The sequence below is a fragment of the Eptatretus burgeri genome, chromosome 6 (assembly GCF_056783735.1).
Source record: "Eptatretus burgeri isolate ZD-2024b chromosome 6, Ebu_testis_v1, whole genome shotgun sequence".
In the NCBI taxonomy this organism is placed as follows: domain Eukaryota; kingdom Metazoa; phylum Chordata; class Myxini; order Myxiniformes; family Myxinidae; genus Eptatretus; species Eptatretus burgeri.
This window is the reverse complement of record NC_140966.1, coordinates 62,518,803-62,544,686: the sequence shown is the minus strand read 5'-3', so window position 1 is coordinate 62,544,686 and position 25,884 is coordinate 62,518,803. Positions and strand designations below refer to the sequence as shown.

The window sequence follows — 25,884 nt, the reverse complement described above, 5'->3', positions numbered from 1 at the left end:
TGTTTGAAGTGGTTGGTATTCCATGTATCGCTTCCCTCCTAACGCTGGTTACTTGCACTTCTGTTTGAGACATTCTTATTGCCTTTAATTTTCTCTTCTTCTTTAACTACGCCCCAACAACGCCTTCCTTCTTATGAGGTTGGCCAGTGGGAACGGCTGTGGTCGAACTCTTCCACAAAACTTTTTTGGCCAATCCTTTTGTTCTCTGGTGGGAATTTGTAAGTTGTTCAGGGAACCGGTGATAATTTGCCAGCTCTTTGAAAGAGACATGATGGGATCTTTAATGTCCACAAAATCCCCCAATGCTAGCTCATGGTCCAATAGCTTCAGCCTACAGTGGGTCGGCGAGCACATCGATACCTCGATTTTCATGCAAAACACCAGGATGACCATTGATATCTGGATCAAGATTGCAACCTCGGCTACACAACTCAGTACAAGCACTTCATAGCAATCCCACCAGCCATGAAACCAAAATATATGGTACAGAAAATAATTAAGGAGCAAATTGTGACCAAGATGTGACAGAGTTAGTTTTAATTTCCTTGAAAGAATAGGATTTCTATTACTGGTACATTTCATGTCACAACATTTTGAAGGGATATTTTATCTTACTTACACGACATGTTCGTTGAGGGTAGGACCCTTCCCCTTCTTCTCACGTTTGCCAAACCTTTTCCTGCATTGAAAAAGATTGAAAAGTCAACTTCTTGCACGTTTGTTAAGGTAGATATTTCCAAACACCAGTTAAAAACAAAAAGAGAAGAAGGGGAAAATAAAATTATTTACTTCAGACGGTTCCAAAAAGTGGATTTCTTTGAAGGGGTGGTCGATAATGACTGTTTCACATGGGTAGACTGGTTCAGAACAACGTCATGTAAACTAGGAGACTCCTTCCTGTTTGCTTCCCTGAAAAAGAACAGTTCTCGTAAATCCACTTCATACACATGTGCAAAACTGGATATCACATACATTCTCCATTTCAAGAACCGACACTGCAATGCCCCTCCAGCAAACATCACATTAAATAAAACAATATCAGGAAAAAAGTACAAAAAAAAAACACAAAAAAAGGATATGGGAAAGGTCTTTTCAAATCATCTCGCTTTGCCTCTCCAAGCATGATCTATATTTTCTACAAGCCGGGAGTTTGTGCAAATCTCAATAACCCCCAACGCAAAGAGTGTGAGCTCATCAAATATGATTTGTGGAGATGTAATATTTTGTTCAAGTACTGCAAAACGCGAGGTTTTTGGAAGTATCGAAAGGAATTTTTGCATTCTCCAGTGTTCAAGTATAAATTGCAATTGAGCTACAGGGAAGTCAAAGTGTCAAAAAGGCATTTTGTTTTCTGCAGTGTTAAAATATATAATTCAATTGAAATAAAAAAATTTTCGGTCGCAGAAAGAAACATTTTTCCGGAAGTTTTCCGCTGTTAATGCAGCATCTTTTACAGCTCTTGTGTAACATGTTACATTCGTTATTTGTGCCTGGTGTTTGTGTCATTCATGATGTCACTAAAAAATAGTAAGTTTCCCATTTGGAATGATTTTTTGAATTTTATTTTACTGACAGACAAGTAAACAGATGAAAACGATTACCTTACTCCTCTGGGTAATTCCACGGTTACTCACGTTACATTTTTGATGTATTGAGGCCCCTATTTGTATCATAATTTCCTTACTTAAGTGTTTGAATCATTAGTTTTCCACAGTAGTGACATTATGCCCAGAATAACTTAAAACAGGAGGAGAATTTCAGAAACTTTTTTTGTGTGGGTTTCTTGTGCAAAAAACAGTCGGTTACTCAGGTTATATTTTTCAACACCCCAACAAGTGTCCTATTACTGAATGACCTTTGAAATAAGTGATATATTGTTCATTTACCTCAACTGGTGGTACACATATAGGGTGCAATCAAAATCTTCTGTGATTGATCATTTCCAGAAGAATGACAAAATCTTTGGTTACTCACGTGATGCTTACTCTCGTTACAGTATGTCAGACTGGTGTGACATAAAATGTACATGTAAACAAAGTTGCTAACACAATTAAAGCTGAGCAATGCTTATCCAACAAATTAAACATGAATGAATTTGATTTTGTTAACTTTGCACCCCAAATAACTCATTTACAGTTTTAGGTAGGATATTCTTCAGATAACCTTCTGGTGACTTCCAAAAACATTATGGAAAATTTCAAGTGGCCATGGTTCTTAACAACCATTGGAGTTTCACGATGTTTTTCTTTGAGATAGAAAATGTTATCCATTAGGTTTGACCATTTCCAGTTTGGTCTTGCTGGTTGCATTGCTGATACCTCGTCGTCATTCTGATCACCATCAATGGCGACAACTTCTCCTCGGTACAATGTCCCTTCATATTCCACTGTAAACCAGTCACTGACTTTTATAGTGGTGATATCACTTCCAGATTCAATGCTGTTGTGTCCATCCATATCGCGATCCTTTCCATCCATGATGAGATTGTTTCCGCTTACAGTGGGGCCATTTCCATCAATGTAAAGGTCATTTTCATTGATGGAGAGGTTCTTTCCATCTTCTGTGATGATGAATGATGCTACATCATCATTTATCACCTTCAAAAGATGCACATTGGCCATTCCACTGATTGGCTTTGCATTCTCAAATACAGTCTTCAGATCAAGTTCTGCATTTTTCAGGTCAATTTCAGTTGGTTGCGACTCTGTGATCATCTGGATAGTGTTTTCAATCATCAGACAGCACACGATAAATCCACATGGAAGGATGCATACAGTTATGGCCAAAAATATTGCCACCCTTTCATGTTTTTCAAATAATGCACCTTTTCTTCCATAAAATTGTTGAATTTTTTTTAACCTTTTCGTATCCACATATGTATTTCTTTGGTTTGCAGTGGAAGAAAACAAAAAAAGCTGAAACAACGACAAAATGTTATTTTATTCCCCAGAGAAATCCCAAGATGGCCCAGACAATATTATTGGCACCTTTTAGAAGTTGTGAGAAATAATTAGATTTCAAGCAGGTGATTCTCCTTTACTTTGGAATTGAACTCACCTATGGTGAGTTGAAGATGACTGCAACATAGAAATCACTCGTTCAATGTCCTGTGGAAAAAAGTTTTGTGAAATGACTCCTTTTGATTTGATAAAAGGAGTCATTCTGCTATTTTTCGTCACTGTGTGTACCACAATGACCATTGAGAAAAGAAAGAAAACCAGAGAATTGACTGAGGAGGTTAGACACAAGATCCAAGCATGGACAACCTCAAGGCTACAAGTCCATCTCCAGAGACCTTGATGTTCCTGTATCCACCGTGCGCAATGGTATCAGAAAGTTTAAGGCCCATGCCATTGCAGCCAACCTCCCTGGACGTGGCCGCAAGAGAAAACTTGGTCAGAGATTGCAGCGAAGGAGTGTTCAAATGGTGGAGAAAGCACCTCGATCAACTACCAAACAGATTCAAGCTGACCTTCAGACACAAGGTACGACAGTTTCAACTCACACCATCAATCACCAACTCAATGAAAGGAGGTTCTATGGGAGGAGATAAAGGAGGACCCCACCTCTGAGAAAGAGACAGAAGAAAGCACAACTGGAGTTTGCTAAATCACACCTGAACAAGCCAAAATCCTTCTGGGAGAATGTCCTGTGGACAAATTAGAGCAAATTCGAGCTTTGTGGGAAAGCACATCATCGCTGTTTTCAGAGAACAAAATGAAGCCTTCAAAGAAAAGAACACCTTCCTTACAGTCAAACATGGAGGAGGTTCAGTAATGTTCTTCAGTAATGCGGTCCTTTCAGGTGGGTGCCTGGAATGTCCTATCCCTAAGAGGATGATCACCTGTCTCTGTTATCATCTGAGCTCAAGCGTTTGGGCATCGGTATCGCAGCACTCTCTGAGGTTCGGAGACCAGATTGCGGCGAGATCATGGCGGGTGGTTACACCTACTATTGGTCTGGTCGCTCTGGTGGTTACCATATCCAAGGAGTTGCTGGAGCTGTGTCCACGAAGCTGATTCCAATGGTAATTGACGTAACACCAGTCAACGAGCGTATTATGAGATGATGGAGTCGTCAGTCCTTGAGTATCATATCTCTGGTCTCTGTATTTGCTCCAACTGAGGCGAGTGATCTCACCATGAAGGACAGATTCTATGCCACGCTCGAGACTATGGTTGATCATTGCCCAGGTGAGACACTCCTCCAGTCTTCAGGGATTTCAATGCATTGACAGCAACTGATCGGGATTGTTATGAGACATGTGTTGGTCCCCATGGGTCTGGAACTGTGAAGCAGAACAGCACAAAGTTACATGACTTTGCAAGAAGTCATGGACTTACGGTGGCTGGTTCATGGTTTCAGCACCCACAAGCTCATCGCTGGACTAGGTATGCCAAGGCTGGTGGTGTGGCAAAGGAGATTGACAATGTACTCATTGATGGTCGCTGGAGGATGATCCAGAACTGCAAGGTCTTCGGGAGTGCTCAGTTCTTAAATTCCGATCACAGGCTTGTTGTGGCAACTCTGAAGTTGCAGCTTAAATCCGGGAGATTGGTACCATCTCAGCCAAGGCTGGATGTTGGCAAGCTCAAGGATGAGAGGGTAGCTGAGGAGTTTGCCAACAGGTTGAGTGGAGATTTGGGGGGGGGGGGTCTGGGTGTTTTGGGGAATCCTGAAGAGTGATTGAGTGCCTTCAAGATCACTGTCCTTGATGTTGTAGGTGGATGTCTTGGAACTCACCGGAGGGCGAAGAAGAATTTTGTCACTCAAGGGACACTGGATACCATTGACCAGAGAAGCAGGGCCAGGCTGAATGGCAGAGCTGAGCTGTTCAGAGAGCTGAGACGTAAAACTGTACGTGCGCCAAGGAGGAGGTCAATGTGCGAGGAATCTGTGAGGGGTACAGCATCACCTGTAGTCAGGTGATTCTCATCCTGCTTACAAAGGAATTTGCACATTGCGTTCCTCCAAACCTATACCTCGGTGTACTGCATTTAGTGCGGAGGGTGGTGGGCTCTTGACAGAGGAATCCGAAGTGAAGGTCCGCTGGGCTGGTAACTTTGAGCGGCTGTTCCAGCCTGATCCACCAGATGTCGAGTTGGATATCAGGGGTGTTACCATCCCAATTGATGACCCTCCAATCAACTGTGATCCAACTTTGTATGTGGAAACACAGGCTGTGGTGAACCGGTTGAAATGTGGGAAAGTTCCTGGGATCTGTGGCAGCTATGCTGAACTTCTCACGGTTGGTGGAACTGCTGTGTTCGTGTCATTGCACTCAGTTCTGTGCTCTACCTGGAACACAGGCATCATCCCAACTGACTGGAAGAGGAACCTTGTGGTCCCTCTCTGGAAAGGGAAGGGTGATCGCCAAGACTGCAAGAACTACCGAAGGATGATGCTGCTCTCAGCGCCGGGAAAGGTCTTTGCTCGGATAATTCTTATTAGGGTTCGCGACCATCTGCTTGAGCACCAGCATCCAGAGTAGTCTGCTTTCCACCAAAGAAGTCAATGACTGACCGTATCCTTGCTCTTTATGTTCTGACCGAATGCAGATGGGAGTTTCGGCAGGGACAACTTGTTGCCTATGTTGATCTCTGCAAAGCTTTTGATTCATTGAATTGGGATGCCCTCTGGATTCTTGGACTTCGTGTGGTGCCGCCACAACTGCGGAATCTGATGCCTGAACTATACTCTGGTACTGAGAGTGCTGTGAGATGTGGTGATACCATCTCTGACTTATTTCCAGTTGTTGCTGGAGTTCCTCAGGGGTGTGTACTGGCCCCCACACTTTTTAGCGCTTGTATGGACTGGAGTCTGGGGAGGATGTCGGAGAGATCAAGCCGCGCTGCATCATTTGTAAATGTCCAGATCTCTGACCTTGATTTCGCAGATGATGCAGTCATCTTTGCGGAGACGCTCGATATCCTTTTGGGTGCCCTCGAGGTGCTGAATGAGGAATCGGAGCTGCTGGGATTACGGGTTTCCTGGATCAAAACTAAGAATCGGGCTTTCAATGACATCTTGTCTGTATCTATTTGTGGCGAGGATGTTGAGGTCACGGAGAGATTCACTAACTTTGGCAATGATATTCACGTCTCTGCTGGCTGTGAGCTCGAGGTCAATAGACTTCTGGGTCGGGCCTGGGGAGTCATGGATTAACTCGATCATGGGGTGTGGCGCTGCCGGTACCTGAGCAGGCGGAAGAAAGTCCGAGGCTTCAGGTCCTTGGTGCTTCCAGCCTTGCTCTACGGATGTGAGACTTGGACTCTGACCAGGGATCTGAGATGTCGACTTAATTACTTTGTTACCTGGTCTCTTCGGAGAATCATTGGCTATTGCTGATCAGACTTTTTGTCCAATGAATGGTTGCTGTGAGATTCAAATGAGATTTGTTACCGGCATAGTCTGTGAGCGTAAGCTACGGTTGTATGGACACATGGCTTGTTTTCCTGATGCTGATTCTGCTCACCAGATTCTCTCAGAAAGGGAGCCTCATGAGTGGAGGAGGTCAATGGGCTGACCACATGGCTAAAGGTTGCAGCAGGTTGATCAGCATCTCAAGTAGATGGGGAGGGGCCAGGCATCTGCCTGGGGATGGCCAGACGGAGGCCTCTGGAGTACCGGCGGAAAGTGGATGCAGCAACGCACTGCTCCAGCACATGCTCCCATACCTGACCTGACCTGATTGTTCAACCCAGTGTCAGAAATCTGGGTCTCCGTGGAAGGTCATGGGTGTTGCCGCAGGACAATGACCCAAAACACTGTTGAAAAAGCATCTAGGAAAGTTTCAAGACAAAATGCTGGACTGTTCTGAAGTGGCCAGCAATGAGTCCAGATCTAAATCCCATTGAACACCTGTGGGGAGATCTGAAAACAGCAGTTGGGAGAAGGGACTCTTCAAATTTTGAGAACTGGAGCAGTTTGCACAAGAAGTGTGGGTCAACCTGCCAGTGGAGAGGAGTGGGAAGCTCATTCATGGCTCTCGGAAGTGCTTGACTGCAGTTATTTTGTCCACAGGCTGTGATACCAAATATTAAGTCGAGGGTGTCAATAATTTTGTCAATGCCATTTCTTTGTATTTTCTGATTTAAAAGGATATATGAAGTTCTGAATCAAAAACAAAAGTTATGTAATTTTAACAGTGAAATAAAGAACTGTGGAGACCAAATAATTTTGTCAATTTCAATTTAGTTTTGGAGAAAATTGAGAGTTATTTGGAAAAAGTGCAAGGGTGCTCAGATTTGTGGCGACAACTGGACACGGTCCACGTGTCACTGCACTGCATTGCATGAAGGGCACTTTGTGTTTATGTGTGATACTGCCTCTTGATATTGTGTTATCTTGCCCTCTGCTGTTGCAAGCTGATATTTTCTCACTGCTTTTACCACAATAATACAATTTTCCACTTTAATGACATGATAAACATGGTTATTACTTTGCATACTTACATTCCATGGTTATCACTTACTCACATTCCAATTTTCATTCCCTCACCTCCATAATTGTTTGGGTGTACATGATTCCTCGACTTCTTTTCACAGTTTGGATGATATGTACAAACCAAATTCCAATTGCTGGATTTTTAATCACAACTAATTTAACATTGGGAACAAATTACATCTTTTGGGTTGCTCACATTACATTACTCACTAATGTCTTAAACATTGCTTTACAAAAACATTGCACGACTAAATATGCAAATATTATTTATTGACATCCAACATTAGTGCCATGTGGAGCCTGGTGTTGGCTCAGTGGTTCGGGTGGTGGCTTGGGATCCTAGGGTCCTGAGTTCAAGCCCCGTCGGCCGCTGAATTCATACACCAGGGGGTTGACTCAGCCTGTCATCCTTCCGAGGTTGGCGAAATGAGTACCAGTTCCAGTGTGTGTACTGGTAGAGGTGCACTGCATCAGCGACATAGTTGCGCTTCAAGAAATGATAGCTACCCCGGCAGCCAAGCTGCCATCCGACCACAGTGCCATGTGTATTCATGGAATCAGCAAATAATTGGAGTATCACCTCTAAATTAACCAACAACTCAAAGGCAATATAACCAATAATTTTTGTACAATGTTTGAGTCAAAACATCATCCCACTTCATTGGACAATTTCTCCAAAAATTCCAATGAAAAAAAAGAGTTGCATATTCATATCACAAACTCGGATGTGTTTCAAGCAAAATAAGATGAGTGATTGGTTTCAATTTCAGACTTCATTATTTCGGGCCTTGTCCACTTTGTCATTTACTTGCCCCTCTGTGCGCTTGGGACAAGATTCCATTCAAATGTGCACCGATGTATGTATGTGCATGCGTTTGTGAATGTATGTATGTTAGTGTGTGTGTTCACATGCTGTATGTATGTATGTACGTGTGTACACATGTGAATGTATGTGACGAGATACGACATACTAAATCTTTGATACAAATAACCATTCCATGTGCATGAATAAGTGCACAAGTGAAGATTATATTTGCAAATGAAGATCAACATTTCGATAGATCTGGTTGAAGTGGTATTCCATGTATCCCTTCTCTCTTCAAATCAGGTACTTCTTGATGTTTGACATTTGTGCTTCTTCACGATCGATATTCCGAAAACTTAAAAAAAAAAAAAAAAGTTCTCCACTTCTTCTTCTTCTTTAACTACCCTAACAACAACCCACACCTACTCATAAGGTTGGCCAGTGGGAACGGTTGTGGCCCAAGTCTTTCAAGAACTGGATGACCAATCATTTTGTTGACTGGCAGGAATTTGAAATTTGTTCAGGGTACTGGCGATAACTCACCAACACTTTGTCAGAGACATGAGAGGATATTTAACGCCCAACAATTCCCCAAATGCTCGCCGATGGTCCTATAGCTTTGGCCTTCAGTGGGACGGTGCACACATCAATACCTGGCCCTTCATGCAAAACACCACGTTGGCCGTTAATATCTGGATCAAGTTTGCAATCCAAGTTAAACAACTCAGTGCAAGCACATCAAAGTATTCCCCTGACCTGAAACCTCAAATCTATGGCGCAGAAAATAATTATGGTGCAAGATGTGATTGAGATACGACAGGGTGGATATTAATTTCCTTGAAGGAATAACATTTCTAATGCCAGCAAATTTCATGTCATGACATTGAATCTTACTTACACGACATGTTCCTCGTCGATACGACCCTTCCCCTTCTTGTCACGTTTGCCGAACATTTTCCTATGTTGAAAAAGATTGAAAAGTCAATTTCTTGCACATTTGTTGAGGTAGATATTTCCAAACACAAGTTAAAAACAATAAGTGAAGAAGGGGAAAATAAAATTATTTACTTTATACGGTTCCAAAAAGTGGATTTCTTTGGAGGGGTGGACGGTAATGACTCGTCCACGTGAATAGGCTGGTTCAGAACGTCATGTGAACCAGGAGACTCGTTCCTGTTTGCTTCCCTGAAAAAGAACAGTTCTCGTAAATCCACAACTTCGTACACATGTGCTAAACTGGATATCATATGCCTTCTACATTTCAAGAAATGACAGGACAATGCCCCCTCCATCAAACATCACATAAAATAAAACAATATCAGGAAAAACGTACAAAAAAAAAAACTGAAAATAAAAGGACATGGGAAGGGTCTTTTCAAATCATCTCACTTTGCCTCTCCAAGCATGATCTATATTTTCTCCAACCGGGAGTTTGTCAAAATCTCGGAGATCCCCAACGCAAAAAGTGTGACCTCATCAAATGTGATTTGTGGAGATGTAATATTTTGTCCAAGTACTGCTAAACTGGAGGTTTTTGGAAGTGTCGAAAGGCATTTTTGCATTCTGCTGTGTTCGAGTATAAATTGCAATTGAAACGACAGGGAATTCAAAGTATCAAAAAGGCATTTTGTTTTCTGCAGTGTTAAACTATATAATTCAATTGAAATAAAAAGTTTTTCGGTCGCAGAAAGAAACATTTTTTCTGGAAGTTTTCCGCTGTTAATGCAGCATCTTTTACACCTCCTTGTGTAACATGTTGATTAGTTATTTGTGCCTGGTGTTTGTGTCTTTCATGATGTCATTAAAAACAGTAAGTTTCCCGTTTGAAATGAATTTAGGATTATATTTTACTGACGACAGGCAGACCGATGAAAACGATTTCCTTCCTCCTCTGGGCAATTCCACGGTTACTCCCGTTACATTTTTGATATATTGAGGCCCCTATTGATATCATAATTTCCTGACTTAAGTGGTTGAATCATTAGTTTTCCACAGTAGTTTCATTTTGCCCAGACATAACTCAACACAGGAAGAGAATTTCAGAAACCTTTTTTTGTGTGGGTTACTTGTGCAAAAGCAGTCGGTGACTCAGGTTACATTTTTCAACACCCCAACAAGTGTCCTCGAACTGAATGACCTTTGAAATAAGTGATATATTGTTCATTTACCTCAACTGGTGGTTCGCATATCGGGTGCAATCAAAATCTTATGTGAATGATCATTTAAAGAAGAATGACAAAATCTTTGGTGACTCACGTTATGCTGACTCTCGTTACAGTATGTTACACTCGTGTGACATAAAATGCACATGTAAACAAAGTTGCTAACACAATTAAAGTTGAGGAATACTTATCCAACAGATTAAACTTGAATAAATCCTATTTTGTTCACTTTGTATCCCAAGTAACTTATTTACAGTTTTAGGTAGGGTATACTTCAGATAACCTTCTGGTCACTTCCTAAAACATCATGGAAAATTTCACGTGGCCATGGTTCTTTACAACTATTGGTGTATCACTATGTTTATATTTGAGAGAGAAAATGTTATCCATTAAGTTTGACCATTTCCAGTTTGGTCTTGCTGGTTGCATTACTGAAACCTGGTCATCATTCTGATCACCATCAATGGCTACAACTTCTCCTGGGTAGAGTGTCCCTTCATATTCCACTGCAAACCTGTCACTAATTTTTATAGTGGTGATATGACTTCCAGATTCAATGCTGTTGTGTCCATCCACATGGTGATCCTTTCCATCCGTGATGAGATTGTTTCCGCTTACAGTGGGACCATTTTCGTCAATGTAAAGGTCATTTTCATTGATGGAGGGGTTCTTTCCATCTTCTGTGATGATGAATGATGCTACATCATCATTTATCACCTTCAAAAGATGCACATTGGCCATTCCACTGATTGGCTTTGCATTCTCAAATACAGTCTTCAGATCAAGTTCTGCATTTTTCAGGTCAATTTCAGTTGGTTGCGACTCTGTAATCATCTGGATAGTGTTTTCAATCATCAGACAGCACACGATAAATCCACATGGAAAGATGCATGCAGTCATGGCCAAAAATATTGGCACCCTTGCACGTTTTTCAAATAATGCACCATTTCTTCCAGAAAATTGTTGAAATTTTTTTTTTAACCTTTTCGTATCCACATATGTATTTCTTTGGTTTGCAGTGGAAGAAAACAAAAATAGCTGAAACAATGACGAAATCTTATCGCATTCCACACAGAAATCCCAAGATCGCCCGGACAATATTATTGGCAAATTTTAGAAGTTGTGAGAAATAATTAGATTTCAAGCAGGTGATTCTCCTTTACTTTGGAATTGAACTCACCATCTGGTGAGTTGCAGGTAACTGCATGATAAAAAAAAATCACTCGTTCAACCAGTTTGATTCGATAAAAAGAGTCATTCTGCTATTTTGCGTCACTGTGTGTACGACAAGGAGCATCAAGAAAAGAGAGAAAACCAGAGAATTGACTGAGGAGGTTACACACAAGATTATAGCCAAGCATGGACAATCTCAAGGCTACAAGTCCATTTCCAGAGACCTTGATGGTCCTGTATCCACCGTATGCAATGTTATCAGAAAGTTTAAGGCCCATGGCACTGCAGCTAACCTCCGTGGACGTGACCGCAAGAGAAAACTTGGTCAAAGATTGCAACGAAGGAGTGTTCGAATGGTGGAGAAAGCACCTCGATGAACTGCCAAACAAATTGTATGTGTGCATGTGCACCTATGTATGTATATGCATGCGTATGTATGTATGTTAGTGTGTGTGTTCACATGCTGTATGTATGTATGTATGTATGTATGTATGTATGTATGCATGTATCCAAGCTGACCTTCAGACACAAGGTATGACAGTTTCAACTCACACAATCCGTCACCTAATCAATGAAAGGGGGATCTATGGGAGGAGATAAAGGAGGACCCCACCTCTGAGAGAGACATAAGAAAGCCCAACTGGAGTTTGCCAAAACACACCTGAACAAGCCAAAATCCTTCTGGGAGAATGTCCTGTGGACAAATGAGAGCAAATTCGAGCTTTGTGGGAAAGCACATGATCTCGATGTTTTCAGAGAACAAAATGAAGCCTTCAAAGAAAAGAACACCTGCCTTACAGTCAAACATGGAGGAGGTTCAGTAATGTTTTGAGGTTGCTGTGCTGCATCTGTTACTGGGTGCCTTGAATGTGTGTATGGCATCATGAAATCAGGAGATTGACAAGGCATTTTGGAGCGCAATGTTCAACAGCATTCTAAGGTTCGGAGACTGGATTGCGGCAAGCTCATGGTGGGTGGTTACACCTCCTGTTGGTCTGGTCGCTCTGATGGTTACTATATCTCAGGAATGGCTGTAGCTGTGTCCACGAAAATGATTCCAATGGTAATTGAGGTAACACCGGTCAACGAGCGTACTATGAGATGAAGGAGTCATCAGTCCTAGGGTGTCATATCTCTGATCTCTGCATATTCCTCAACTGAGGCAAATGATCTCACCGGGAAGGACACATTCTATGCTACGCTCGAGACTGTGGTTAATCAGTGCCCCAGGTGAGACACTCTTCGCATCTTGGGGGATGTCAATGCATCGACTGGAACTAATCGGGATGGTTACGAGACGTGTGTTGGTCTCCATGGGTCTGGAACTGTGAACCAGAACAGCACAAAGTTCCTCGACTTTACAAGAAGTCATGGACTTAGGGTGGCTGATTCATGGTTTCAGCGGTCACAAGCTCATCGCTGGACTAGGTATGCCAAGGCTGGTGGTGTGGCAAAGGAGATTGATAATATACTTGTTGATGGTCGCTGGAGGATGATCCAGAACTGCAGGGTCTACCGGAGTGCTCAGTTCCTCAATACTGATCACAGGCTTGTTGTTGCAACACTGAGGTTGCAGCTTAAGTCCGGGAGAAAGGTACCATCCCAGCCAAGGCTGGATGCTGGCAAGCTCAAGGATGAGAGGGTATCTGAGGAGTTTGCAAGCAGGCTGAGTGGAGATTTGGGGAGTCTGGGTGCTTTGGGAAATCCTGAAGAGTTGTGGAGTGCCTTCAAGAACACTGTCCTTGTGGTTGCAGGTGGATATCTTAGAACTCACCGGAGGGCGAAGAAGAATTTTGTTTCTCAAGGGAAACTGGATACCATTGACCAGAGCCGCAGGGCCAGGCTAAATGACAGAGCTGAGCTGTTCAGAAAGCTGAGACTTACAACTGTACGTGCTCCAAGGGTGGACAAAGAAGTCGATGTGCGAGGAATCTGTGAGGGGGTGGAGATTCACCTGTGGTCAGGCGACTCTTGTCCTGCTTACAGGGGAATTTACACATTGCGTTCCTCCAAACCTGTTCCTCGGTGTGCTGCAGTTCGTGCAGAGGGTGGTGGCCTATTGTCAGAGGAGTCCAAAGTGAAAGCCCGCTGGGCTAGTTACTTTGAGCGGCTGTACCAGGCTGATCCACCAGCTGTCGAGTTGGATGTCAGGGGTGTTACTATCCCGATTGATGACCCTCCAATCAACGTGTGATCCACCTTCGTATGTGGGAACACAGGCTGCGGTGAACCCGCTGAAATGTGGTGAAGATCTTGGGATCTGTGGCAGCCATGCTGAACTTCTCACGGTTGGTGGACTGCTGTGTTTGTGTCATTGCACTTAGTTCTGTGCTCTGACTTGAATACAGGCTTCATCCCAACTGACTGGAAGAGGAGCCTTGTTGTCCCTATCTGGAAAGGGAAGAGTGAGTGCCAGGACTGCAAGAACTACCAAGAGATGACGCTACTCTCGGTGCCGGGCAAGGATTTGCTCGAATAATTCTTAATAGGGTTTGCCACCATCTGCTTGAGCACCAGCGTCCAGAGCAGTCAGGCTTTACACCAAAGAGGTCAATGATTGACCGTATCCTTGCTCTTTGTGTCCTCACCAAATGCAGACGAGAGTTTTGGCAGGGGCTGCTTATAGCCTCCGTTGATCTCTGCAAAGTGATCAATTCATTGAATCGGGATTCCCTCTGGAGGATTCTTGGTCTTCTTGGGGTGCCGCCACAATGGCAGAATCTGATGTCTGAACTATACTCTGGTGCTGACAGTGCTGTGAGATGTGGTGATACCATCTCTGACTTATTTCCAGTTGTTTCTGGAGTTCATCAGGGGGTGTGGACTGGCCCCCACACTTTTCAGCACTTGTATGGACTGGATTCTGGGGAGGATGTCAGAATGATCAAGCCACGCTGCATCATTTGTAAATGTCAAGTCTCTGACCTTGATTTCGCTGATGATGCAGTCATCTTTGCGAAGATGCCAGATATCCTTTTGGGGGTCCTCGAGGTGCTGAATGAGGAGTTGGAGCCACTGGGATAATGGGTTTCCTGGGTCAAAACTAAGATCCAGGCTTTCAATGACATATTGGATGCTGCTATCTTGTCTGTATCTATTTGTGGCGAAAATGATGAGGTCACGGAGAGATTCACTAACTTTGGCAATGATATTCATGTCTCTGTTGGCTGTGAGCTCAAGGTCAATGGACTTCTGGGTCGGGCCTGGGGAGTCATGGATTCACTGGATCATGGGGTGTGGCGCTGCCGGTACCTGTGCAGGAGGACAATAGTCTGAGTCTTCAGGTCCTTGGTGCTTCCAGTCTTGCTCTACGGATGAGACTTGGACTCTGACCAGGGATATGAGACGTCGACTTAATTCCTTTGGTACCTAGTCTCTTCGGAGAATCCTTGGCTATTGCTGGTCGGACTTTGTGTCCAACGAGCGGTTGCTGAGAGAGATTCAACTGAGATTTGTTTCCGGCATCGTCTGTGAGCATCAGCTGCGACTGTCTGGACATGTGGCTTGTTTTCCTGATGCTGATCCTGCTCACTAGATTCTCCAAGAAAGGGAGCCATGTGAGTGGAGGAGGTCAATGGGCCGATCACGTTCCTCGTGGTTGCAGTAGGTTGATCAGCATCTCAAGGAGATGGGGAGGGGCCAGGCATCTGCCTGGGGGATATGGCCAGACGAAGGCCCTGAGAGTACCAAGAAGTGTGTGTTAAACTGCCAGTAGAGAGGTGTGGGAAGCTCATTCATGGCTTTTGGAAGTGCTTGACTGCAGTTATTTCATCCACAGGCTGTGCTACAAATATTAACTCGAGTGTGTCAATAATTTTATCAATACCATTTCTTTTTATTTTCTGATTTAAAAGGATATATTATGTTCTGAATCAAAAACAAAGGTTTTGTAGTATTAACAGTGAAATAAAGAAAAGTGGAGACCAAATAATTTTGTCAAATTCAACTTATTTTTCGAGAAAATTGTGAGTTATTTGAAAAAAGTGCAAGGGTGCTAATATTTGTGGCCACAACTGCACACGGTCCACGTGCACTGCACTGCATGAAGGGTAACTTTGTGTTTATATGTTATGCTGCCTCTTGATATTGTGTTATACTGCCCTCTGTCGTTGCAAGCTGATATTTTCTCACTGCTTTTACCACGATAATGCTATTTTCTACTTTATTGACATGACAAACATAGTTAGTCACTTTACATGGTTACTCACATTCCAATTTTCATTCCCTCACCTCCATAATTGCTTGGGTGTGCATTATTCCTCTGTTTGTTTTCACAGTTTGGATGATATGTACAAATCAAATTCCAATTGCTGGATTTTTAATCACAACAAATTTAACATTGGGAACAAATTACATATTTTGAGTTGCTCACATTACATTACTCACTAATATCTTAAACATTGCTTTACAAAAACATTGCATGACAAAATATACAAGTAATATTTATTGACATCCAACATTAGTGCCATGTGTATTCATGGAATCAACAAATAATTGGAGTATCACCTCTTAATTAACCAATAAGTCAAAGGCAATTTAACCAATAATTTGTGTACAATGTTTCAGTCGAAACGTCATCCCACTTCATTGGACCATTTCTCCTAAAATGCCAATGAAAAAAAAGAGTGTTGCATATTCATACCACAAACTTGGAAGTGTTTCAAGCAAAATAAGATGAGTGACTGCTTTCAATTTCAGACTTCATTATTTCGGGCCTTGTCCACTTTGTCATTTACTTGCCCCTCTGTGCACTTAGGACAAGATTCCGTACAAATGTGCACATATGTATGTACATGTGTGTATATGTATGTATGTCGGTGTGTGTGTTCACATGCTATATGTATGTATGTACATGTGTACACATGTGAATGTATGTGACGAGATACGACTTACATAATCGTTGATATAAACGACCATTCCGTGTGCATGAATAAGTGCACAAGTGAAGATTATCTTTGCAAATGAAGATCAACATTTCGATAGAGCTGGTTGAAGTGGTATTCCATGTATCCCTTCCCTCTTCAAATCAGGTACTTCTTGATGTTTGACATTTGTGCTTCTTCACGATCCACATTCCGAAAAGCTTTTCGTTTTCTTTAACTACCCTAACAACCCACACCTACTCATAAGGTTGGCCAGTGGGAACGGTTGTGGCTCAAGAACTGGTTGACCAATCATTTTGTTGACTGGCAGGAATTTGAAATTTGTTCAGGGTACTGGCGATAACTCACCAACTCTTTGTAAGAGACATGATGGGATCTTTAATGCCCAAAAATCCCCCAATGCTCGCTGATGGTCCTATAGCTTTGTCCTTCAGTGGGACGGCGCACACATCAATACCTGGCCCTTCATGCAAAACACCACGTTGGCCGTTAATATCTGGATCAAGATTGCAATCCAAGTTAAACAACTCAGTGCAAGCACATCAAAGCAATCCCCCTGATCTGAAACCTCAAATCTATGGCACAGAAAATAATTAAGGTGCAAAATGTGATTGAGATAGGACAGGGTTGATAATAATTTCCTTGAAGGAACACCATTTCTATTGCCAGCAAATTTCATGTCATGACATTCCATCTTACTCACATGACATGTTCTTCGGTGGTAAGACCCTTCCACTTCTTGCCACGTTTGCCAAACTTTTTCCTATGTTGAAAAAGATTGAAAAGTCAATTTCTTGCACATTTGTTGAGGTAGATATTTCCAAACACAAGTTAAAACCAAAAAGTGGAGAAGGGGAAAATAAAATTATTTACTTTAGACGATTCCAAAAAGTGGATGTCTTTGGAGGGGTGGACAGTAATGACTCGTCCACCTGGATAGGCTGATTCAGAACAACGTCACGTGAACCAGGAGACTCGATCATGTTTGTTTCCCTGAAAAAGAACAGTTCTCGTGAATCCACAACTTCATACATATGTGCCAAACTGGATATCATATACATTCTCCATTTCAAGAACCGACACTGCAATGCCCCCTCCATCAAACATCACAACGGACCCAGGACGTTTTTTACTATTATTCAATTGAATTCAGAATGGGATTAAGATAAATTAAATTCAAATCAAATGGAAAAGCAAATTGGTACAGTCCTCCATTGGAGTAATCAGAAGGAACTGAAACAAGCAAAAAGCAATGGATGAAGTCATCAGGAGGAACCTGGATAGGATCCCCATCTCACATGCTACTCCTCTACCCTCAAACCCATCCAGATACAGCCAAGTGAGCCTTAGTCAATAGAATAAATAAATAAATAAATAAAAGAACCCAGATCAAAACTATTAAATAATTCTGGCTGCCAGACCATGTGTGCGATCAAGTTGAAATTTAAAAGATGTATTCCCCATCACTACTAGATTCATAACTGTGTCGTTTCATGTTGAATGATTAAATGGTTCCAGAGAAAACATTATTTAATATTTTGCTTAAATCCAATATGGCTGCCAAACCATGTGACATCAATTATTCCTTTTAAAAAAAAAACTTGTACTCACATGCCTTTGGGAACATTTGTGTAAAATTTCCCCTCAATCTGTTCAGCCATTTCAGAGAAGATTTCTGAAGGCTTTTTGAAAGAAAAAAACAAAAAAACTATCTGGCTGCGAATCACATGACCGATGATGTCATCAAAAAAAATTTGTGGACCATTTTATCCCTGTATCTTTGTATGTCTGTGTTTTTGTTATTCTGTCTGTCTGTCTGTCTGTTTGTTACTTGCAAAATCGAAGATTTTTCAAGTGTGTTGGTTCATCAATTTTGTTATTCTGTCTGTCTGTTTGTCTGTCTGTCTGTCTGTCTGTCACCTCCAGGTCAAAATTTTCAACCGATCTTCAAGAAACTTCACTCAATGGTAGAGTTTGACATGAGGAAGAAAGCTACTGTTTTTGAGGTCAAAAGGCCAACATAGACCAAAGGTCAACAACGAAGGTGGTATTTCTAAAATCCTCAATTTTCATCCCATTGACTTGAAATTTGAAGAAGATTTTCATATCTGGTCAATGAATTCAACCACCAGTTATTTTTGAGGTCCACATCGGCCAAATGGTCAACATAGGCTGAATTTCTGAAATTGTCAATTTTCATCCGGTTCATTTGAAATTTGAAGAGGATTTATGTTTCGGGTCTCTGAATTCAACCAGCCAATAATTTTTGAGGTCCACATCAGCCAAAACGTCAACATCGGCTGAATTTCTGAAATTGTCAATTTTCATCCGATTCATTTGAAATTTGAAGAGGATTTATGTATCGGGTCACTGAATTCAACCACCAGTTATTTTTGAGGTCCACATCAGCCAAAAGGTCAACATTGGCTGAATTTCTAAAATTGTCAATTTTCATCCGATTCATTTGAAATTTGAAGAGGATTTATGTTTCAGGTCACTGAATTCAACCAGCCAATAATTTTTGAGGTCAACATCGACCAAAAAGTCAACATAGGCCCAAGGTCAAAAACAAGGGTGGTATTTATAAAATCCTCAATTTTCATCCAATTGACGTGAAATTTGAAAAGGATTTAGATGTTAGGTCACTGAATTCAACCAGCCAATTATTTTTGAGGTCAACATGGACCAAAAGGTCAACAAGCCCAAGGTCAACAACGAAAGAGGTGTTGCTAAAATCCTCAATTTTCATCCGATTGACTTGAAATTTGAAGAGGAGTTGCATATCAGGTCATTGAATTCAACCACCAATTATTTTTGAAGTCAAATTTGTTTTATGGATGTTGCAAGTATCGTGCTTTGCACGACGATGTCTTCTTGTTACTTATGAAATCTTTAGATTTCGTAAGTACATTGATGACTTCCGTCATCTGTTTGTGTGTTTGTTTGTGTGTGTGTTTGTTTGGAGGCACAATAACTCGAGAACATAAGAAGCTACCAATGTCAAATTACACCACGTGATTCAGGAGGGTGATGTCTAGTGCTGATTAGATTTTGTTCAAAATCGGTCAAAGGTCAAGGTCACAGTGAGGTCAAACATTCGATTTTTCATGGTTTGGTACAGAATCATCGTAGAAACTTCTGGTTTGCGTCGCTACCTTCTCTAGAGACAGCTTTTATTAGACAAGGTCAGAGGTCAAGTTGACGATTTCGTAAGTACCAGTCAATGACTGCTTGTTTGTTTGTTTGTCTGTGTGCAGGATATCTCAAAAAATTGTGGACGGATCTGGATGAAATTTTGTGGACAGGTTCGGTGTTTGAAAAGGACGAAGCCTGCTTATATTTTGGTGAAGATCGGGACCTGGATCAGACGACAATAATTTCTTAAGTGATTCTTCACCATTGCAAGATCGGGCTCAAAAATTTGAGCGAGTCTCACACATTCTTTTCTTTGTTTCCAAACCCAATGACCTACATCTTTACACCTTCCGACAGCATTTCACCGACAATCACCACACCCCTCATTTTGCACCCCTCTCCGACCACACACGATAGACACCCTCATTTTTCCTCCTCCCTTTACCCCTCCTCAGCGACTGGGAAGCATTGGTCCATCGATCGCGCAAGGTAACAAAGAGGTCGCACACACCTTGTTCTTTTCTACCTTGGATAATACATTACAAATGCTGATTTTCGAACCTATATGCCATACGTACATGTACATTATTGCTCATATCTCAGAAACTATTGGAGTGCCCATCAAAAAATTTATGTGGAAGCTTCTTGATATCATAAGGTACCTCTGGGATGAATTTGAGGAAATTTGAAGGATACATTTTTTGGGGATTCACGATTGAAGTTTATATATTGTGATAACTTTTTTTGTGGTTGGAGGTAGGAAAATGTTGCCCAGACAAATTCATAGGGCATGAAAATACCTTTAAATGACACCAAAACCAGTTGACTAGGTGTTATACTTTTAGAGATATGGCCATTTGAATTCGCGACGTCGTGCTAATTAGTCCAAAGTTCGTTAGTCTGTATCTCACTAATTAAGAGGCTGTTAGTAAAAAATATTTGAGTTCTTGCCGTTTTTCATGGGTCCCAATTGGTTCCCAAAGTTTTACAAAAATCTGAGAGATGATGGCAGATTCTTTGATGATTTGACATGGAATGACCCATTTACCACACGGAGAATGTAATAACATACCACCATTTACCATTTACCACACGGATAATGCAATAACATACCACCATTTACCATTTACCACACGGAGAATGTAAAAACATTCCACCATTTACCACACGGAGAATGTAAAAACATACCACCATTTACCACACGGAGAATGTAAAAACATACCACCTTTTACCACACGGAGAATATAAAAACATACCACCATTTACCACAGGGAGAATGCAATAACATACCACCATTTACCATACGGAGAATGCAATAACATACCACCATTTACCATTTACCACACGGAGAATGTAATAACATACCACCATTTACCATTTACCACACGGAGAATGTAATGAAATACCACCACTTACCATTTATCACACGGAGAATGTAAAAACATACCACCATTTACCACACGGAGAAGGTAAAAACATACCACCATTTACCACACGGAGAATGTAAAAACATACCACCTTTTACCACACGGAGAATATAAAAACATACCACCATTTACCACACGGAGAATGTAAAAACATACCACCATTTACCACACAGAGAATATAAAAACATACCACCATTTACCACACGAAAAAAAAAATGACCGTTTTTACAGCCATTTTTCCCTGCTGTGCAGGGGTTCGGCTTTTTCTTGAGGCAATGTTTAATGGCCGGATGCCCTTCCTGACGCCAACCCTGGTCGCCTCTTACGACACACAGGATATGGTACACCTATTCTAACCGGGGCATACACCGGGACCAGTACACTGGCACTCATTTCGCCGACCTCGGAAGGATGACAGGCTGAGTCAACCTCCTGGTGTTAATTCAGCAGCTAACGGGGCTGAACTCAGGACCCTGGGATCCCAAGCCGCCACCCTCACCACTAAGCAAACACCAGGCTACCATTTACCACACGGAGAATGTAAAAACATACCACCATTTACCATTTACCACACGGAGAATGTAATGAAATATCACCATTTACCATTTACCACATGGAGAATGTAAAAACATACCACCATTTACCATTTACCACACGGAGAATGTAATAACATACCACCATTTACCATATACCACACAGAGAATGTAATAAAATACCACCATTTACCACATGGAGAATGTAATAAAATATGACCATTTACCATTTACCACACGGAGAATGTAAAAACATACCACCATTTACCATTTACCACACGGAGAATGTAATGAAATATCACCATTTACCATTTACCACATGGAGAATGTAAAAACATACCACCATTTACCATTTACCACACGGAGAATGTAATATCATACCACCATTTACCATATACCACACAGAGAATGTAATAAAATACCACCATTTACCACACGGAGAATGTAATAAAATATGACCATTTACCATTTACCACACGGAGAATATAAAAACATACCACCATTTACCATATACCACACGGAGAATGTAATAAAATACCACCATTTACCATTTACCACACGGAGAATGTAATAACATACCACCATTTTCCATTTACCACACGGAGAATGTAATAACATACCACCATTTACCACACGGAGAATGTAAATAAATACCACCATTTACCATACGGAGAATATAATAAAATACCACCATTTACCACACGGAGAATGTAATAACACACCACCATTTACCATTTACCACACGGAGAATGTAATAACATACCACCATTTACCACACGGAAATGTAATAACATACCACCATTTGCCATTTACCACACGTAAATGTTATAACATACCACCATTTACCATTTACCACACAGAGAATGTAATAAAATATCACCATTTACCATTTACCACATGGAGAATGTAAAAACATACCACCATTTACCATTTACCACACGGAGAATGTAATAAAATACCACCATTTACCACACGGAGAATGTAATAAAATACCACCATTTACCACACAGAGAATGTTATAAAATACCACCATTTACCACACGGAGAGTGTAATAACATACCACCATTTACCACACAGAAATGTAATAACATACCACCATTTGCCATTTACCACACGGAAATGTGATAACATACCACCATTTACCATTTACCACATGGAGAATGTAAAAAAATACCACCATTTACCACACGGAGAATGTAAAAACATACCACCATTTACCACATGGAGAATGTAAAAACATACCACCATTTACTACACGGAGGATGTAAAAACATACCACCATTTACTACACGGAGAATGTAAAAACATACCACCATTTACCACAAGGAGAATGTAAAAACATACCACCATTTACCACACAGAGAATGTAAAAAAATACCACCATTTACCACACAGAGAATGTAAAAACATTCCACCACTTACCACATGGAGAATGTAAAAACATTCCACCATTTACCACACGGAGAATGTAATAACATTCCACTATTTATCACACAGAGAATGTTATAAAATACCACCATTTACCACACGGAGAATGTTATAAAATACCACCATTTACCACATGGAGAATGTAAAAACATACCACCATTTACTACACGGAGAATGTAAAAACATACCACCATTTACTACACGGAGAATGTAAAAACATTCCACCATTTACCACACGGAGAATGTAAAAACATACCACCATTTACCACACGGAGAATGTAAAAACATACCACCATTTACGACTCGGAGAATGTAAAAACATACCACCATTTACCACATGGAGAATGTAAAAACATTCCACCATTTACCACACGGAGAATGAAATAACATTCCACCATTTACCACATGGAGAATGTAAAAAAATACCACCATTTACCACACGGAGAATGTAATAACATACCACCATTTACCACACGGAGAATGTAAAAACATACCACCATTTACCGTTTACCACACGGAGAATGAAAAACATACCACCATTTACCACACGGAGAATGTAAAAACATACCACCATTTACCACATGGAGAATGTAAAAACATACCACCTTTTACCACACGGAGAATATAAAAACATACCACCATTTACCACAGGGAGAATGCAATAACATACCACCATTTACCATACGGAGAATGCAATAACATACCACCATTTACCATTTCCCACACGGAGAATGTAATGAAATACCACCACTTACCATTTACCACACGGAGAATGTAAAAAAATACCACCATTTACCACACGAAGGTAAAAACATACCACCATTTACCACACGGAGAATGTAATAAAATACCACCATTTACCACGCGGAGAATGTAAAAACAAACCACCATTTACTACACGGAGAATGTAAAAACATACCACCATTTAGCAGACGGAGAATGTAAAAACATACCACCATTTACCGTTTACCACACGGAGAATGAAAAACATACCACCATTTACCACACGGAGAATGTAAAAACATACCACCATTTACCACATGGAGAATGTAAAAACATACCACCATTCACCACACGGAGAATGTAAAAACATACCACCATTTACCACACGGAGAATGTAATAAAATACCACCATTTACCACACCGAGAATGTAAAAACATACCACCATTTACCACGCGGAGAATGTAAAAACAAACCACCATTTACCACACGGAGAATGTAAAAACATACCACCATTTAGCAGACGGAGAATGTAAAAACATACCACCATTTACCGTTTACCACACGGAGAATGAAAAACATACCACCATTTACCACACGGAGAATGTAAAAACATACCACCATTTACCACATGGAGAATGTAAAAACAAACCACCATTTACCACACGGAGAATGTAATAAAATACCACCATTTACCACACAGAGAATGTTATAAAATACCACCATTTACCACACAGAGAATGTTATAAAATACCACCATTTACCACACGGCGAATGTAAAAAAATACCACCATTTACCACACGGAGAATGTAAAAACATACCACCATTTACCACACGGAGAATGTAAAAAAATACCACCATTTACCACACAGAGAATGTTATAAAATACCACCATTTACCACACAGAGAATGTAAAAAAATACCACCATTTACCACACAGAGAATGTAAAAAAATACCACCATTTACCACACAGAGAATCTAAAAAAAATACCACCATTTACCACACAGAGAATGTAAAAAAATACCACCATTTACCACACGGAGAATGTAAAAAAATACCACCATTTACCACACAGAGAATGTTATAAAATACCACCATTTACCACACAGAGAATGTTATAAAATACCACCATTTACCACACAGAGAATGTTATAAAATACCACCATTTACCACACAGAGAATGTTATAAAATACCACCATTTACCACACGGAGAATGCAGAATTTGACAGAAGACAAAACACACCGGTGAGTGAGGAAGAAGAAAAAATTGCTAATTGAGTTTTTCTCGACATAAAAAGGTAAAATCACTTGATGTTGTGAAAAACCGAGTGTGAGAAACCTTCGTTGGGTTTTCTTCCGAAACACAGATATCTTGGAAAGACAATAAGGTTTGAAGTAAAATGTCGAGTGGAAAACCAGCAGCCGCTGAAAGCACGTCCAGCACGGAGAGAGATACTCCTCGAACAGATCACTTCACCAAATGACGAACCCAACCCGATTGTGACGTTTCAGCGTTACCACGTGACACACTGTCGTCACGTGAATCTCCTTGGTAATTCAACAACAAGGAGTTTCACCCGATCGGAACCATCGTTTCCAAGTCTTCGTCGTTGTTTATTAATTTTGAATTAAATAAATCGTTATTTATTATGGGGAAGAGTTGATGTGCTCGGTGTGTTCAGTTCCCAAGTTTCTTGTGGAGCGATCGCCAAGTGGCTAACCCTTCCCCACAAAACACCCCTTCCCCACAAAACACACCTTCCCCACAAAACACCACTTTCCCACAAAACACACCTTTCCCACAAAACACCCCTTCCCCACAAAACACTCCTTCACCACAAAACACTCCTTCACCACACCTTCAAGGTAATTCTCTGTTTGTGCGAGTGTTTGAATGTCTGAAAATCAATAACTTGGATGAAAACAAGGAAGTAAGGCAATTTGGTCCATCATTACCGTGGTGCACTCTCGGGTAAAATTTTGCTCCAGCTTAAAACAGAAATCTTCTTGATGTGTTTAGAATCTCAATAACCCGTTAGTGATCGAATGGAGTCACTCATCTTGTCTCTGAATACTATATATATATATACAGATATATATATATATATATATATATATATATATATATATATATATATATATATAGATATATAGATATATAGATAT

General features: G+C 41.0%; 1 protein-coding gene across 1 annotated transcript in view; it reads right to left on the bottom strand.

Moving 5' to 3' along the window:
- The window catches only part of LOC147024928 (uncharacterized), a 47,799-nt gene extending 22,648 nt beyond the window's left edge, over positions 1-25,151 (bottom strand). Inside the window, exons 1-7 of the mRNA XM_085885342.1 lie at positions 25,058-25,151; positions 17,343-17,462; positions 17,173-17,232; positions 9,320-9,436; positions 9,150-9,209; positions 790-909; positions 620-679 (exon numbers count right to left, since the gene is read on the bottom strand). Coding sequence (XP_085741468.1) covers positions 620-679; positions 790-909; positions 9,150-9,209; positions 9,320-9,436; positions 17,173-17,232; positions 17,343-17,452 — 527 coding nt within the window. The 5' untranslated portion in view covers positions 17,453-17,462; positions 25,058-25,151. The remainder of the gene's footprint in view (positions 1-619; positions 680-789; positions 910-9,149; positions 9,210-9,319; positions 9,437-17,172; positions 17,233-17,342; positions 17,463-25,057) is intronic.
- Between the last annotated feature and the right edge of the window lie 733 nt (positions 25,152-25,884).